The 18,290-nt window shown below is 46.7% G+C and overlaps 1 protein-coding gene across 3 annotated transcripts in view; it reads right to left on the bottom strand.

Moving 5' to 3' along the window:
* Positions 1-18,290, bottom strand: part of MALT1 (MALT1 paracaspase) — a 127,933-nt gene that overhangs the window by 58,390 nt on the left and 51,253 nt on the right. The window contains exons 1-3 of one of the 3 annotated variants that reach the window (XM_038402165.2): positions 16,862-17,376; positions 14,443-14,609; positions 1,271-1,392 (exon numbers count right to left, since the gene is read on the bottom strand). In XM_038402165.2, coding sequence (XP_038258093.1) covers positions 1,271-1,392; positions 14,443-14,609; positions 16,862-17,022 — 450 coding nt within the window. In that variant the 5' untranslated portion in view covers positions 17,023-17,376. Of the gene's footprint in view, positions 1-1,270; positions 1,393-14,442; positions 14,610-16,861; positions 17,377-18,290 lie in introns of those variants that run through there. The other 2 variants (XM_038402167.2, XM_038402168.1) reach the window with 2 other exon arrangements.

Raw genomic sequence — 18,290 nt, 5'->3', positions numbered from 1 at the left:
GCAGGAATTTAAATTTGACTGCTTTTGGAGGGACACGTTAAGCAATTGATGTTATGAGGAAAGACAGCACACCCTCGCTATAACGAACCCCTGGGGATCCAAGCCATTTGACCATTATAGCCAGAGGTTCATTATAGCAAAAGAGAGGGCGGACACAGCAGGGAGAGCAGAGCTCCTCCAGCGGGAGCGAATACCTCCTTCAGGCACAGTGGTCCTGGGGCCAGAAGAACTCACTCTGTCACTCTGCTGATTATTGGAAGGGCTTGTGCCCGTTTGCCCCCATTTTGCATGCCCCTGGGAATAGGGTGGTCCCTAGCTATTCGGGGCCCTACGCAGCCCCCCGCAGGGGGGGACAGGCCTCCACGGGGGTGGGAGGGGCGGTCTTGGGGGGAGGGGAGAATCACTCCCCAGCACTCACTGGCGGCACGACTGGGGCTGGGTCCCTGCACTTCCTGCTGCCGGTGAGTGCAGGCCTGGCCCTGCTGCACTCCTCAGCAGTGGGAAGAGGCAGAGCTGGGGCAGAGCAGAAGTGGGAAGGGGGGCTGGGGCAGGGGGCCTGGGAAAGAGGCAGGGCTGGAGCTAGACCAGCATGCAGCTGCACAGGGCATCAGGAAATTTGGTGCCCCAAGTTTCCTGGTGCCCTACGCAGCTGCGTACTTTGCGTATGGGTAAGGATGGCCCTGCCTGGGAATATCAACTCAGACCCACTTCAACAATCTATTTTATTGGTCATATTTGTGACATGCTCACTTTAAACCTTCAGCCCGTCAATTCTAGGTGACCAGTTCCAACATGTTCTAGTGCTATAGCAACTGGAAGTTGTTACATTCCAACAGAGATTGAATGGACTGAGGTAAATGAGTTGGTGGTCTCAGTCCCGTTCTCAATGGGCAGATGTCCTCTCACATTTCCAGTTGGTGCCATTCTTGCAGGATCACAGAATCCATGGATCAAGCTGGACCTGTAGATTGGACTATTCTCTAGACACTGTCACAGACAGTTGAAGCACATGACATCTGAAGGGTAATGTGGGAAAACTTTAATTAACATAACCTGTGCTGTACTACTTCTATGACAAGAGTACGAGGGTTCTGTTCTTTCAGGTTGGCAATCTGGAAAGTTTCACCATAAATGTTCTTAAAAATATCTTTGAGCCAGTTGGGGAATAGGGAAGATGAACTCCAGTTTTTTGTAAGGATTTATATTCTGCAGACTGACTTTACCCAATACTTCCATCGAGTCCTTGAGATTTCCTATATTTGGTTATTACCTCTTTTTTCTGTTTGAACCACTGATAATGCAGAAATGGATATCCAGTTGCCCAACAACATAGTTTGACCATTTGTCCAGATAATACTGACTTAGGGTCTGGCTGAACAACAATCTTTATACCTTAAACAAAAAAAACAAAAAAAGGAGAAGTTAAGACATTGCAACAAGAATGAACTTGCTTCCATTTGTCTTTTTAAGTTAAATATTGTTATACGATTAGAACTGCGCTGCTGTATTTTTGAAGTTTACCTACTGCATGTACTTTACAATTGTCTGAAGTGATGAAGATTAGTTGTAAGTGGTACGTTGATGATTAAATAAGGTTTGTTTAATATTAAAAATTGTTACCTTATTTAACATTTTTACTGCCACAATTTTAACAAACTTGAGGTTGGGAGTCTGTTGCCAGAGAAAGGATTTAACTTTTTGTACATTAGGCAAGTTCTTTTAAAATATGTATTAAATACAAAGGAATTCACAAATTACACTTTAAGGCCCCAATACACTGCCTCAGTGCAGTATAGGGGACTCAGTATGAATGAGAATCAGGCCCTTTAAATGTTTTGTTCTGTTCTTAATATGTTACTGTCCGATATCTCATTTGTTTTATCGATGGTTGAATTTATCCAAACAAAAATTATTTTAGTCAAAAAGGGACATTTCTAAACTGAATTTTCATGAAGACCTTTTCTCTCCAAATGGTTTTTGCATTTTTGACAAAAATTTTAAGGGTACATATATTCATTCACCTGTTGGATTTTCAGTGTGTGTGTAGGGCCTTTTCCTCCTATTTTGATTGATAGGTCTAGTCACATGGTGGGAATTTTTTCAAGATGAGGAAAGTAGACCTGAAGGAAGGTCCAGCGCTTAGGGCAGTAGCCTAAGATTTGGGAGACCAGTGTTCAGTTTCCTGCTCTACCACAGACTTACTGTCATCTTGGGCAAGTCACTCAGGGGTTGTCTGTATGGGAAAATTGACCAGAACAGTTAGTATGGAATAAGCTGTTCTGCAATAGCTTCCCATCTGGATACTCTTACCCCAACATAAGTGTCCAGTGGAAGGCTATTGTGGAAAAGCTATAACACTTTAAATTCACATTAACTTATTTTAAAATAACTTCCCCATGTAGACAAGCCCTCAGTCTCTGTCCCTCAGTTTCCCATCTGTAAAAATGGAGATAATAGCACTTTCCTACCTTACAGAAGTATTGTGAATCACAGAATCATAGAAATGTAAGGCTGAAAGGGATCTCCATAAGTCACCAACTCCAACCCCAGCATTATGGCAGGACCAAGTAAACCTAGATCATCCTTGACAAATGTCTAACCTGCTTTTAAGAAACCTCCAATGATGGGTATTGCACAACTTCCCTTGGAAGCCTATTCCAGAGCTTAACTAACCTTAGAGTTAGAAAGTTTTTTTCCTAAGATCTAACATAAATCTCGATTCTGCAGATTACTTCTTGATGTAGCTTCAGTGGATCTGAAAAACAGTTGAGCCCTCTGTTCTTTGTAACAGCCCTTAACATATTTGAAAACATATCAGGTTCCCACTCCGTGTTTTCTAAAGCCTAAATATATCCATTATTTTAATCTTTCCTCATAGGTTAGGTTTTCTAACCCTTTTATCATTTTGATTGCTCTCCTCTGGACTCTCTCCATCTTTCCTAAAGTGTGGCATTGGTCACAGGACTCCAGCTGAGGCCTCACCAGTGCTGAGTAGAGCAGGACTATTACCTGCAATGTTTTACTTACACCACCTTTGTTATTACACCCCAGCACTATGTTACCCTTTTCACAACTGCATCCACTATAACCCCAGATCCTTTTCAGCAGTACTACCACCTAGCAGTTATTCCCCATTTTGTAGCTGTGCACTTGATTTGTCCTTCCTAAGTTAAATACTTTGCACTTGTCTTTATTGAATTTCATCTTGTTGATTTCCGACCAATTCTGCAATTTGTCAAGGTCATTTTGAATTCTAATCCTTTCCTCCAAAGAGCTTGTGATCTCTCTCAACTTGGTGTCATCAGCAAATTTTCTAAGCACACTCTTCACTCCATTATCCAAGCCATTAATGAAAATGCTCAATAGAACTGGACCTCAGATGGACCCCTGCAGGATCCTAGTTTGACAGGAAAACTTAATAACTACTCTTTAAGCATGGTCTTTCAATCAGTGGCACATCCACTTTATAGTAATTTCATCTAGACCACATTTTTCTAGTTCCGTTATGAGACTGTTATGTGGGACTGTATCAAAAGCCTTACTAAAAATCAAGATATAATCACATTTACTGCTTCCTCCCATCCAGTAAATCAGTAACCCAGTCAAAAAAGGAACTTGAATTTGTTTGGTATGATTTGTTTTTGACAAATCTATGCTGGCTATTCCTTATAACTCTATTATTCTCTAGGTCAGGGGTCGGCAACCTATGGCATGCGTGCCAAAGAGGGCACACAAGCAGATTTTTATTGGCACGCTGCTGCCTGCCGTGTCCACCGGCCCCGCTCAGCCTGCTGCCAAACCAAGGCCGGGATCCCGGCAGGCAGCAGCGTGACATTAAAAATCCTGCCCACCCCGGCTCGCTCTTCTCCGCCCCCGCGTCCCACCCCGTCGGGGCAGGGTGAAGAAGCTTGGTCCTGCCAGCTCCTGCTGCAGGGCAAGCAAGCTCCCCTCTCCCCCACCTCTTCCCCCAGCATGCTGGGTTCCTGCCCCTCCTCCTCTCCCTCCCTGCTGCCGATCATCTGATGGTCCTTGCAAGGGATGGGCAGAAGCAGAGCTGCAGCATGCTAGCTGCTCTGTGGAGGAGGCGGAGAAGGGGTGGGGACGGGGCCTTGGGGAAGGGGGGTGGAATCAGGGCATATCCCCTCCAGCCCCCTGCTGTGAGCAGCCTCATGACCCCAGCCCACACCCCAAGCCCTCTGCTCTGACCCGTACACCCTCCTCACACATCCCCAGCCCCCTGGCCTTACTCCTGCACCCCCTCACATGCCCCCAGACCCATGCCCTGACTCCTGCATCCTCCTCACATACCCCCAGCCCCCCCCACACCTCCCCATGTCCTGACTCTTGCACCCCCCACATTCCCACCTCCACCCCTCGCACCAAACGGGAGCTCCTGCACCCACCCCCCACATTCCCACCTGCACCCCTCACACCAAATGGGAGCTGCCCAGATAAGCACTCCACCCCCAAACCTCCTGCCCCAACCCTGAGCCCCCTCTCTCATTCTAGCTCCTGGCCAGACCCTACACTCCAAACCCCAGCCTGCTCCTTCATCCCTAGCCCTGTGCTCAGTGCACTCCCACCCTCAGCTCAGTTCAGAGAGAGAGAGAGAGAGAATGGGCTAGAACCAGAGAGAAGATAGGTACTCACTATATGTGGGCATGACCAGGATCCCAGACCGGCAGCGGGCTGAGTGGGGCTGGCAGGACCCAGCAGACGGAACCCCAGACCGGCAGCGGGCTGAGCTGCTCAGCCCACTGCCCCAGTCTGGGGTCCCTAACGCCGGCCCCGCTCAGCCCGCTGCCGGTCTGGGGTTCTGGTTGCTGGCCCTTTGCCAGCCAGGGTCCTGGCCACAGGCCCTGCTCAGCCTGCTGCCGGCCTAGGTGAACGGAACCTCAGGCCAGCAATGGGCTGAGTGGGCTGGCGGCGTAAGATCAGCATTTTAATTTAATTTTAAATGAAGCTTCTTAATCATTTTGAAAACCTTGTTTCCTTTACATATGACAATAGTTTAGTTATATAATATATAGACTTATAGAGAGGAACCTTATGAAAAAGGTTAAAATATATTACTGGCACGTGAAAACTTAAATTAAAGTGAATAATGAAGACTCAGCACACCACTTCTGAAGGTTGCAGACCTCTGCGCTAGGTGATTACAAGGTAGACACATGAAAGATTTGTGAGACACTAAGATACAGCAGTGATGGGAACCTTATAATTTCTTAAGTAAATCATTTAATTTTCAAATGTAAATTTTGAAAAATATTTTTTTTAAAAGTCAATACTTCTACAGAAAAACTGGAACAAACTCAAGCATTAAAAAAAAGAAATGTTCTGAATTTTCAAATATTTCTTTTAAATCAGCTCCAGTTATCACTAACATTTTAATATTTAAGAAAACCAAATTCTCTGAAAGACTAGCATCTCCTATTCTGTGGAGGTATTACAGTAACACTAGCAAGTTCTGAGAAAACTGGTTTAAACATTCTTCAGAATTTAGTTTGTTTTCCTGTAAACGTTTATAATTTCACCTTGAAGTAAATATTTTAGCACAATACAATTACCCTCTTATTATAAAGAAAATTTTTAAGATGTAAAATTTTCATGTTTCTTTGTAAGAGATTACAAATGGGTTTTACTGCTTCGTGAACTTCCTCTGAAAGATGAAATGCAGAAGTCAAAGTGTGGTTTTACCCTGAAAAGTGGCTAAAACTGCTGTGTCATGATTTCTATTTGTCATCCTTCACTGATTTCTACATAGTTTACAAGTAAAAAGATTACTTGACCCTAAGTGTCAGTTCTGTATAAACTCAACCTCAACATTGTACAAATTCAGATTGACTTGCCTAAGTTTCCATGCGAAGAGAACTTGAGGCAGCAAATACCTCTGCCTGAGTTTCAACCAGTATGACTCACTGAGGTTACAGAAGGCTGGGTAGTATTTTTGCACACAATCTGCCAGTTGAGCCTTTGTCCTTCCTGGATAGGGAGCCAGTAAATCAAGGGGAGATTGGGAAGGAAATTTCTTCTTTGGATTTGGTTTGTTGATTTTACCACAAAACTCCAGGAGACAGAATGGGCAAATGAATGACAGAGGGAAGGAAGATATTGTTTGGATTTTTGTTATCCCAAAAGGGGAAGGTTCATATTTTTTTAGTTTAGCTGGGGGAAAACTGAGGCAGCAGGCCGGTAAGCCATTGTTGGAGGCACATGTAGCAATATTCTATACATGTGAAGATGATGGATAAACCTGTCTATCTTCTTGGGCATCACCACTAGTAAGAACATTCTGCCAGCAAAAGTCTGCCCTCAGTTATACCTGTGCAACTCCATTGCCTTCATTGCACAGGTGCATCACTCTCAAAGAGACTACCCTATAGCATTAATAGTTAACCGGTTATTCAGACGATGTGTATGTTAAGGAAAAATTTGCTTAGGATGAAACTAAGCTTAGAAAGAAAAGTCTCTAGCAACACCCATAATAATTAACACAAGGACAGCTACTCAATTGTGACATTAAATGACCCAGCCACCAATTTTAAATAAAGAAACATACACAACATTCAAGTAAATTTGTGCAATCAATCTTGCTTGGATCATCAGATCAAACTGAGGGTACTACCCAAACATTTTACCCTAAAGTTCACGGCCAATCCAAGTTTCTAAGAGTAAAAACCTGGATAATCATCAGGAGTTATTTTTTCTTGAAAAACGCAACAAAATAACCCAACCCAGGAAAATTCTACCATTTATAAAAGCTGTTCATTAGATTCAGTCTTAACACATGCTTGGTCTTTATCAAAACCTTGGGGTCTGAATTATCAGGGTCACTCTAAGCCAGCAGATCTAGCCAAATAACTCTTAGTTAAACAAGATAGATGAGGTTACACCTTTTTGATGGATTGTAGTGTCCTCACTCTAGAATAACCTACATATTGTCATAGGCTGGCCTATTAGCAGAGCTCTGAGTGGGTCCTGGAAAGCCATACCAATTTGGGTGTCCTACTGAGTCACCAACATAGGGATGCATTCACTCTGGTTTCATGTACTCTGTCTGACTCAGGTCCAATGCCACCACTGATAGGATGTGATTTACAGCCATGAGATGCAATAGGGTTCAGGTTGCTAAAACTGTAATTGCTCTTCCTAGCCTCTGAGAACTTGTCTTCACCTCATACTTAACTCCAGTGTTGCCCATTTTGACTTGTGTACACACCCAACATCCCTGCTTTAAGGCCTGGTCTACATTACAAAGTTTTGCCAGGACAGATGTGGGCTAGGAACGGGGGGGACACAACAACCCACACGCTTCAGCCAGCTGCACCAGCAAAACCCCAGTGTAGATGCAACTATGCTGACAGAACAGTGCTTCTGACAACACAGTTAACGTCATTGGGGCAAAGGTGTAGCTATGTCAGCAGATGAAGTCCTTCCAGCTTATGCCACATTTCCACTAGTGGGGTCTGCCAGCACAGCAGTTCCGGCATAGTCATACCAGCAAGGGATCTGTAGTGTGGACCAGTAATTCTCAACCTTTCCAGACTACTGTATCCCTTTCAGGAGTCTTATTTGTCTTGCATACCCCAAGTTTCACCTCACCTAAAAACTACTTGCTTACCAAATCAGACATATAAAAAGTGTGCCAGCACACTATTACTGAAAAATTGCTTACTTTCTCATTTGGTCTCTATGAAATTTTAGTTTGTATTGACTTTGCGAGTACTTTTTAATGTAGCCTTTTGTAAAACTAGGCAAACAGCTAAATGAGTTAATGTACCCTTGGAAGGCCTCTGTGTACCCCTAGTTGAGAACCAATGATCTGAATGTGGTGTTGAGTTTAATCTGAATTGGCTTGCCCAAGAAGAGAGACAGGTGAAAGCTCAAGTGAGCACAGCTCCTGAGCTGCTCACATGACCACTCTGAAGAGTGGATACAGGCTAGCAGCACTTGAGTACCATTAGTCCTCCTGTGACTTCCCACAATTCCCCCCGTGGGCCCAGAAAGAACAGACATGTTCTCGCACATTACACTGCAGAACAATTCATAGTGCAGCTCAGATTACTGCAGTGCTGAGACCCATTGGATATGTCCCCAGAAGTCTTAATGTCACCCACAAGTAAGTGCAGTGCTAGTGTGGACACAGCAACTCAAGTGTTATTTTTCAGAGCAGCCACTCTCACTCAAGCTAGGTTAACTCGAGAGCTGTCACTAACGTACATAACTTGAGTTGTCTCTTTAGTGAAGACATACACTGTTCTCAGCCAGCCCTGCATTGGTCTCAGTCAGGGTATCAGAATCACCTAGATGACATGGCTGCGAAAGACTAATGATTGCTTATTAATCCCAATACTAGGAATAGCCTCTTGATCTTGTCCACTACAAAAAAGGATCTCAGTCATCATCGGGGGAAATCCCAAAGGGACATGGCATCTTTGCAAACTGAGCACAACCCAAATTGATCTCTGGCAAAGCATTTAAAGTGGTGTGGTTGTATATTCAGTTCATGTCCACCACTGGCGATCTTGTCATGCCAACAAAGCTTTTGACACCTACGATCATCACCTGTGTAGCAGCATTCCTTGGAACACACACTTTGGAATTTGTTGATCTTCCATTCTAACAACATGTCCCTACCAAGAAAGCCACTGAAACAAAATTAATGCTGATAGACGTGGTTGCTAGCTTTGGCTTGGAACATCCCCATTTCTAATCTTGTCCTGCCACTCAATATAAAGAAGCGGACAAAGACATAAATCAAAAACATCTGTCAGATGTTCTTCCAGCTTTCCACATCACCCATATTTCACTGCCAGAAAACAGAGTTGGTGTAACTGTGGTTCTACAGACCCACAGCTTTGCAGGAAGCTTGACGTCACAATGTTTCAACAGAGGCCACAGAAGGGCCTGAAATACAGCAGCAGCTGCTGCTATACAAGCATCTATATCCTTCAAGCATCCTCCAGCATTATCTATGACACTGCGCCCAAATATCTGACAGCTGCCACCTGCACGATGTTCTGTCCAGAAAGGTTAATATTGAGCTGGTTGTAATATGGAGGAGACTGCCTGATAATGGCCGGGCACTTAGTTTTATCTGGATTAATAACCAAACCAATGCATGCTGCTTCTTGCCTGACCAGAATGGCCATAAACTGCGGCAATTTACCAAACTTAGTCAACAAGACAAAGTCATTGGTGTATTCAAGATTTCAAAGCAAACTGGCATTCAGCTCACTTCCAACTGCCTCCTCAAAACTTATCCATCAATTGATCAACACTAATATTGAACAGTGATGATGACAAAACAAGGCCTTGCCACACTCCCATGGGGATAGGAAACCCAACAGATTCAAATGCAGCTTTCTGTTCCATTATAAAGCTCTTCTATCAATGAAGTTATCTTCCCAGGAATGCTTTTAGAATATCTACGCAGCAATAAAAAAACCTGTGGCACTAAGGCTCAGAGGCCAGGCTGTGGGGCTAAAATATACAATGCAGATGTTTGTGCTCAAGCTGGAACCCAAGCTCTGAGAACTGCCCCCCTTCATGGGGTTTCAGAGCCCAGGCTCCAATCCAAGCCTAAACATCTACAACACTGCAATTTTTAGCCCTGCAGCCTGAACCAGCTGACCAAGGCCAGCCACAGCCATGCTGTGGGTCTTTTTATTGCACTGCAAATGTACCTCAAGTCTAATTAGATCCCAGAGAGATCTCCTGGACATTACAGACAGACCCAGCTTCTTTGCGTCCTGCTCAAAGGATGTACAATATCAAAGGAAGTACTGGTCCTAGACCATAGGAAGGTCCAATTCCAACAAGCAAATAGCTTACTAAATTGTCTGATTGTTATCTTAAGTGCATATCCCTAACAAGATAGAGCACATTAAGATTTCAATTCTTGTCTGCAAATGACTGCACATTTTATGACCTACAGCAAGCAATCTAGAGAAAGGAATGTATGGACCATCTTGTTTTCTTTATCATCCTCCTCCTCAGGCATACTCATTCCTTACACACACAATGAATTGTTTCTCTAGATACTGCAAAAAGAAAAAGAGTACTTGTGGCACCTTAGAGACTAACAAATTTATTTGAGCATATGCTACAACCTCCCGATATAACCAAGGGGATGAGATTTCTACTCCTTCAAACCCCTTGCCAAGATGCAGGATTTATTGCACCTACACCATTCAAGACATCCTTTTGAAAACCTCCAGTGAAGAAGCTTCCACAACCTCCCGATATAACCAAGGGGATGAGATTTCTACTCCTTCCTTCCTTGTGCACCCAAAACAAAAGCAAAAGCCCCCAGGTTTTCACCTTTTCATTACTTTACACTTTCCTTCACTAAGACCAGGTCTACACCTTAGAAAAAGTTTGCTGCTATAGCTATACTGGCAAACCCTCCTAGTATAGATGCTAAAATGTGGTTTTGCCAATATAACTTTTACAGATTCAGTAAGCAAAACAAGGTATACTGGCAAAAGCACTTTATGTTGCTATAACTACACTTTAGAATCATAGGGTTAGAAGGAACTGCAAGAGTCATCTAGTCAAACCCCTTGCCAAGATGCAGGATTTATTGCACCTACACCATCCAAGACATCCTTTTGAAAACTTCCAGTGAAGAAGCTTCCACAACCTCCCGAGTCAGTCTGTTCCATTGTCCTACTGTTCTTACACTTAGGAAGTTTTTCCTGAGATTTTATCTAAATCTGCTATGCTGTAGTTTGAACCAATTACCTCTTGTCCTGCTCTCTGTGGCAAAAGAGAACAACTTTTCTCCATCTTTTTTATGGCAGCCTTTCAAGTATCTGAAGACCACTATCATATCCCCTTAATCTCCTCTTTTCAGCCTTTGTTCATATGGCTTGCATTTCATCTCTTTAATCATCTTTGTCGCCGGCCCCTGGACCAACGTTGGACACCGTACTCCAGCTGAGGCCTAATCAGTGCAGAGCAGGGCTGTACTATCACCTCCCATGCTATGCGTCCGTTAATGCAACCTAAAATTGCATTTGCTTTTTTTGCAATAGCATTATGTTGCTCACTCATGTTGAGGTTGTGATCCACCACAACTCCCAGATCCTTCTCAGCAGTTCTGCTCCCAAGTTTTCCCCCGTTCTGTATTTGTACATTTGGTTTTTCTTCCCTAAGTATAGCACCTTACATTTGTCTTTGTTGGATTTCATTTTGTCATCTATAGCCCAGTTCTCCAATTTATTAAGATCCCTCTGAATTTTAGCTCTATCGTCCAAAGTATTGGCAGATCGCCCCCCAGCTTTGTGTCATCTGCAAACTTGATCAGTATGCTCTCTATACCTCCATCCAGGTCATTAATAAGGGTGTTAAACAACACTGGGCCCAAAATAGATCCCTGTGGAACACCACTTGAGACTTTCCTCCAATCTGACATCATTCCATTAATAGTTACTCTTAGTTTGTGGTTGTTTAACCAATTATGTACCCACTTAATGGTGTTTCTGTTGAGCCCACATTTTTACACTAGGGATTTCCCCAGTATAGAAATGTTGCCCCATCTCCTCAAATCACTTCCGTACCTGACATTGCTATACTTGCAAAAGTCTTGAGCGTAGACCTGGTCTTAATATGTTCACGCAGATACACTTTCATTTAGACGGTCACAAAAGTTCATTATACCTTTGAATTCTTCACATTACCCTCCTTTTACACAAAGCAACACATTGCAGTTCTAATACTGATATTGGCAAAAGCAATAATTCAACTGTAAAAAGTAGGCACAGTGAGTCTAAAACACCACATAGCTATTCCCACATAGCTGATTTAAGAAACAGAACAGGATAAAGAAAAGGAGTACTTGTGGAACCTTAGAGACTAACAAATTTATATGAGCATAAGCTTTCGTGAGCTACAGCTCCGATGAAGTGAGCTGTAGCTCACGAAAGTTTATGCTCAAATAAATTTGTTAGTCTCTAAGGTGCCACAAGTACTCCTTTTCTTTTTGCGAATACAGACTAACACGGCTGCTACTCTGAGAACAGGATAACTAATTATCTAGATTAATTTCTCCTAAAACAACAATTCCTGTATGAATTCTTCCCAGATTTAAGGCCTCAAACTATAAAAGCTAATGTTAGGGGGCCAATTTAGATAACGAAACAGAATTTGGCCTGGTGTTTTTAGAATACATTATAGGTAGTAATGAAAATACATTTATTCTCATAATTTAGGGACAAGGAGTACAAAACTCACCTATGATTCTGACTATTGCTCTTGTACATACGTTAACTTTTTCTGTTTGTGAAATCTCATTAATTATCTAGAATTCAAAACCAGATAGCATCAAAACGCAGTAGGACTAGATTCAGCAAGATGACTGCTCAGTTGTGGTCTCCCTCATAGATTTACTATTTTAACACCCAAGAATTCTGTTGAAATGTATAATTTGCATAGCATCTAGAAATCCAAATTAAGGATCAGCACCCCATTTTGTTAGCCTCATTTCATGTAATAAAGGACAGTTGCAAACAACAAGTGTTCTGACCTCAGTAATAAGCTTGCTCAGGTTATATCTATATTTCAGCAGCGCAGCTACCGCATGGCAGCCATGCTGCTGTAGTGCCGTAGTTTAGATGCTTCCTACATCAACGGAAGGGGTTTTTCCATCAGCGCAGAAAATCCAACTCTCCAAAAGGCAATAGCTAGGTCGAGAGAAGTCTTAGGACATGCCTACACTATGGGCACAGGCCCACCGATAGCAATTCTGGGCCTCAGGGCCAGGGCTGTCCCTTGGGGGCGGGAAGGGGGAGGAGCAGGGCGGAAGTGACGAATCCATCACTTCTGAGACCACATCTCACTTCCGGGACCGCCTGTCACTTCTGGGACTGACCGAGCTGGCCAATCGTGCCAGCCCACGGGACCCCCCAAAGCACAGGGCCCAGAGTGGTTAGAAACGCCTAGGAGCCCTCTGGCCAGCGGTGAAAGTAAGTTAAAGGACTTACTGGTATGCCGGAGTCCTGAGCAGGGGGCGTGGCCTCAACCGGAAAAGGCATGGCCTTAAATCACCCTCAAGCTACCAGCTGCAGAGGCGGCTGGGAGCCCCAGGGCTCGGGGGCGATTTAAAGGGCCCAGGACTCCAGCTGCTGCTATGGCAACGGAGCCCCAGGCCCTTTAAATCACCAAGGAGCCCTGAAGACTCCCGACTGCCACCGCTACCCTGGGCTCTAGCAGAGCTTTAAAGGTCCTGGAGCTCCTCTGTGGTAGTGGCTGCCGGAGCCCTGAGTCCTGCTGCCCAAGTCCTGGGTTAGTGGCAGCCGGGCTCCGTCAGGGATTTAAAGGGCTCGGGGCTCCAGCCGCCGCTATCGCCCCAGCCCTTTAAATCCCCGCCAGAGTCCCGCCATCATTACCCCAGGGCTCGGGCAGCAGGGCTCAGGCAGGGATTTAAAAGGGCCCCAGGATGGTAGCATGGGCTGGAGCCCTGGGACCCTTTAAATCCCCGCCAGAGCCCCGCCACCGCTACCCCAGGGCTTTAAATTGCCATCTGGGAAAGCTGGTTCTGGTACGGCATACCGGCTTTTGCTGGTACACCGTACCGGGCATTCCGGCTTACTTTCACCTCTGCCTGCGGCCCACTCTGGCAATTTAAAAGGGCCCAGGGCTCCCAGCTGCTGCTACCGCAGCAGCAGCTGGGGGCCCCTGGGCCTTTTTAAATTGCCTGGGTCTGTGAGGAATTGCCCCCTTTGCTCCCCCACTGTCAGTAGGCCTGTATGGGCACTATGCTGCTATAGCATAGACGTTTCCTACATCGACAAAACAGTTTTTCCATTGATATGGGTAATCCACCTTCCCAAGCAGCAGTTTGGTTGACTGAAGAATTTTTCTATTGACCTAGCCAGGTCCACAGTGGTGGGGTTACGTCGGCTTAACTAAGGCACTCAGGAGTGTAAATTTTTCACACCATTGAGCAACCCAGTTAGGTCAATCCAAATTTTAAGTGTAGACCAGTGACAGTTCTGTTGATTCATGAGACAGAAAAGAATCCACTTTTCCAGACTTCTGTGTGGTCCTGGCTGCAGGGCTTATAGTAGGAAAAAACAAAAACAAACAAACAAAAACCTTACTTTTTAAATAATTAAGCAAGCAAACAATCTACCTTCCCTCCCAAATATACCTATTGTCTTCATAACAGACTCTTCTGTTCTGCTCATCTGTTCCTAACAGTTCATCTATTCTGAATTCTTAATAAAATAAAATAAAAAACAACACACCACACACTTCAATACTTCTGTATAAATAAAAAAAACAAAACATTGATTATGGAAGTTTTTCAGTTTCCAAATTGGAAGTGTAGTATTGCTAGCTTTTACCTATAAATTATTCTACCCGCTATAGGACCCTTCCCCCGGTGAGTTTCCAGCATAATGCATATAAATGGTGAATTTAAGAATGAAAATTAACCTGGAGGATTGAGACACTGTAGAGCCTCTGTGTGTTCCAGGGCCTGTAAGAATTCCATCAGTTCCACCACAGTGCAACCCCTTTCACCCATTAGTCTCAGGAGACTCCAACTGGGGCTTCCGTCTGGCTCCAGTACTTTGAGAGAACATTGTTCCAACTCCAGAGAACTGCAAAAATTAAAACAAAACAAATATGTTAAGTGCATTTGTGTGTATGCCAGCTGATCAATTTAAAATGGAGAAAGAGAAACCTGATCTCTGTACAATACTCGTACCTAATTTTGCCCGGATGAGATTGCCTTGTAAGGAAATGCTGATAAAACTGAATATGTGAAAGTAAAAAGAAAAGGAGTACTTGTGGCACCTTAGAGACTAAAATTTATTAGAGCATAAGCTTTCGTGAGCTACAGCTCACTTCATCGGATAAGTGAGCTGTAGCTCACGAAAGCTTATGCTCTAATAAATTTGTTAGTCTCTAAGGTGCCACAAGTACTCCTTTTCTTTTTGCAAATACAGACTAACACGGCTGCTACTCTGAAACCTGTCTATGTGAAAGTAAATATTCATTTTTGCAGGGGAAATTACTGACAGGAATCTGGTGTTCATTACTACAAATACAAGATCTTCCTGATGTACACTTCTGACTCCCATTAAGCAGTGGATTTACATATTGAATCTAGCAGACATTATTTCACTAATGTGAGGTATGTTCCCAGTTCTATATTATATTATTTCCTGGAAGTATTTAAAGTATCTGACACATATGCAGCATCTCAACTGCAGGAATAGGATTTCAAAATACATGACAACTGTATACAAATCATACATAGCCACTTGCACCAGTATATTTTCTCCCTTGCAACAATTGTCATGTTTGGCTTCCTGTTTGCTCTGTAAGAACACGGGATATGCCTTTTAAGACTGTAGGATTACTTAGTCTGCACAGCAGTTACATCACTAAATTTCTTCACCAAACTACAAAGGGTGCCAGCCAAAAGAATAATTCACCTACCTTACAGAGTAAGAATAGTGGGCATTTTAGCCACAAGAATGAAACCAGTAGGACACTGCATCTCATCACAACAGATCATCACCCCATGTTGCATACACCAAATCTGTCGCTCACATGGTCCGCTTGCCCCAAGTGGTTTATGTCTCTGTGTCAAGCCTTGCATGGATCCTTAGGTTGTTCCCTGTAGTAGCTGCCCACCCCTGCACTCAGCTAGGAACCTACTGAGAATTTGCACGTGTCACTGCTGAAGCACCCCAAGTGTGCATGCCAGGCACTCCTTGCCCAAGCATTCACCAGAGCATGCTGAGGATTCCTCACTACATGTTCCAAAGTCTCTTCCCCAAGGTGACAATGCCCCAGCAGCAACTCTCCCACTGTTTGTACTAGGGCCCCCAGCCACACCCTCACCTGACCCCCCAGGGCTCTCCCCTCCCTGTGCCAGGACCCACAGCCGCACCCTCACCTGCTCCTCCCAGGGCTCTCCCCTCCCTGTGCCAGGACCCCCAGCCACCTTCACCTGCCCCCCCAGGGCTCTCCCACTGCCTGTGCCAGGACCCCCAGCCACACCCTCACCACTCCCCCCAGGGCTCTCTCCTCCCTGTGCCAGGACCCCCAGCCACACCCTCACCTGCCCCCCCCGGGCTCTCTCCTCCCTGTGCCAGGACCCCCAGCCACACCCTCACCTGCCCCCCCCCAGGGCTCTCTCCTCCCTGTGCCAGGACCCCCATCCACACCCTCACCTACCCCCCCCAGGGCTCTCTCCTCCCTGTGCCAGGACCCCCAGCCACACCCTCACCTGCCCCCCCCAGGGCTCTCCCCTCCCTGTGTCAGGACCCCCAGCCACCTTCACCTGCCCCCCCCGGGTTCTCCCCTCCCTATGCCAGGACCCCCAGCCACCTTCACCTGACCCCCCCAGGGCTCTCCCACTGCCTGTGCCAGGACCCACAGCCACATTCACCTGCCCCCCAGGGCTCTCCCACTGCCTGTGCCAAGACCCCCAGCCGCACCCTCACCTGCCCCCCCCAGGGCTCTCTCCTCCCTGTGCAAGGACCCCCAGCCACACCCTCACCTGACCCCCCCGGGCTCTCCCCTCCCTGTGCCAGGACCCCCAGCCGCACCCTCACCTGCCCCCCCCAGGGCTCTCTCCTCCCTGTGCAAGGACCCCCAGCCACACCCTCACCTGCCCCCCCCAGGGCTCTCCCCTCCCTGTGCCAGGACCCCCAGCCGCACCCTCACCTGCCCCCTGTGCCAGGCTCCCGCCGGCTGCTCGTTTCACCTGAGCCTGCCCCATGTGCCTCTCCCCCGCCCGGCGCCAGACCCTCCCCGCCGGGGCTCCTCCGCGCCAGGCACCCCGCGGCTCCTGCCCCCCGCCTGCCGCTGCCTCGGCGCCCCCGGGGGCTGCCCTCACCTGAGCTTGACCCTGCCGTGGCTCCCGGCTCGCTGCGCCAAGTCTCTCCAGCCCCTGCCCGGCGCGGCGCGGTCCAGCACGCCACTGAGCCGCCGGAGCAGCGGCTCCCTGAGCAGGTTAATGGGCAGCGACCCCAGCGGGGCCACGGGCGAGACCGACATCGTGGGGAGCAGAGACCCCAGCGAGCCGCCCCGGGAGCGCTTCTGAACCTCCCCCGCGCCTCCGGCTCCGGGAACGGGGCGGAGGCGGCGCCTGCACCCGGAAGGAGCGAGCCGGAGATTCCCGCCCCAGCAACAACCCGCCGGGCGAGCAGGGAGCTGCTGGGTCTCGTCTGTCCTCGCCCCTCGCCCTGCGGCCCGTTTCCCGGGCCAGCCCCTCGCCTCACTTCAAGCTCCGCGGGCTGAGGCTCCTCTTTACTCTGTCAGCCCCTTCGGCTCTGTGCCCCGGCCTCTGGTCCCCCCAGACATGTCTGTGCCAGCCCTTCCGAAAGTCCGATCCTACCGGGGTCCCCCCCCGCTTCATCTCACCTCAGCTTGACCCTGCTCTTCCCCCCACTCACTGTGCCAGCCCTCATCTCCCTTGCCCTGCATGACTACCTGGTCTCTGTGCCTGCCCCCCCAAAGCCCCTTATCGTGGTCCTCACCCAGCGGTGCCTCCCAGCTCCCCACAGCCCTTCCCTCCCTCTAGCCATGGCATGACTGCCCCTCTCTTTCACCCTGGCCTGGCCTGTCCCTTGCTAAAGCCTCACTCTGCTATGGCTCCCCCACAACCACTCACCTCAGTTCAGCCAGACCCTGGAATGGCTCCCCACTCCCTGTTCACCTCAGCCTGATCCTCCCCGCCCCATATCCCAACTCCTCTCAGTACTACCCAGGCCACCAAGTCGCTAAATTATTGTAGTAGTCAGAGACACCCCCGTTCCCCCCCACCCACCCCATGGAGTATGGATCATTAGGCTGAGGGTTGGGAAGGACGGGCATCCCCTCAGGCTAAACTCCAGGGGATTGAACTAGATGACCTCCTGAGGTCTTTTCCAACCCTAATATTCTATGATTCGGTGATTTGGAAGTTTTTTTATTCTAGAAACATTAAACTGTAATTTTAATCTGTGAATGAAAACTTCAGCTGTTCTAACAAGTGAAAGGGAAATAACGAAACCATCAAGGTTTTTGTTATGCTCATTAGGAAACAACAAAAGCCTAGAAGCAAAGTTTGAGGGTGGGAGGCTCAGATGCATCTATGTCCCCATTCCTGCTCTGCTTAGGCCTGCTGCAAATAGAAGCAGCTACTGGCCCTGCCCTTTGTCATGATGAAGCTGAAGGTACCTAGACATGGGGAAAGGCTTTCTTATGAAAAACGAAACAGAAAGGGGAGAGTCAACCTGGTCTTTAAAATAGGCAAAATTAGCTTTATATTTCAGACAATAAAT

The sequence above is a fragment of the Dermochelys coriacea genome, chromosome 5, assembly GCF_009764565.3.
Source record: "Dermochelys coriacea isolate rDerCor1 chromosome 5, rDerCor1.pri.v4, whole genome shotgun sequence".
In the NCBI taxonomy this organism is placed as follows: domain Eukaryota; kingdom Metazoa; phylum Chordata; order Testudines; family Dermochelyidae; genus Dermochelys; species Dermochelys coriacea.
The sequence above is the reverse complement of the archived record's forward strand: the minus strand, read 5'-3'. Positions and strand labels throughout refer to the sequence as shown.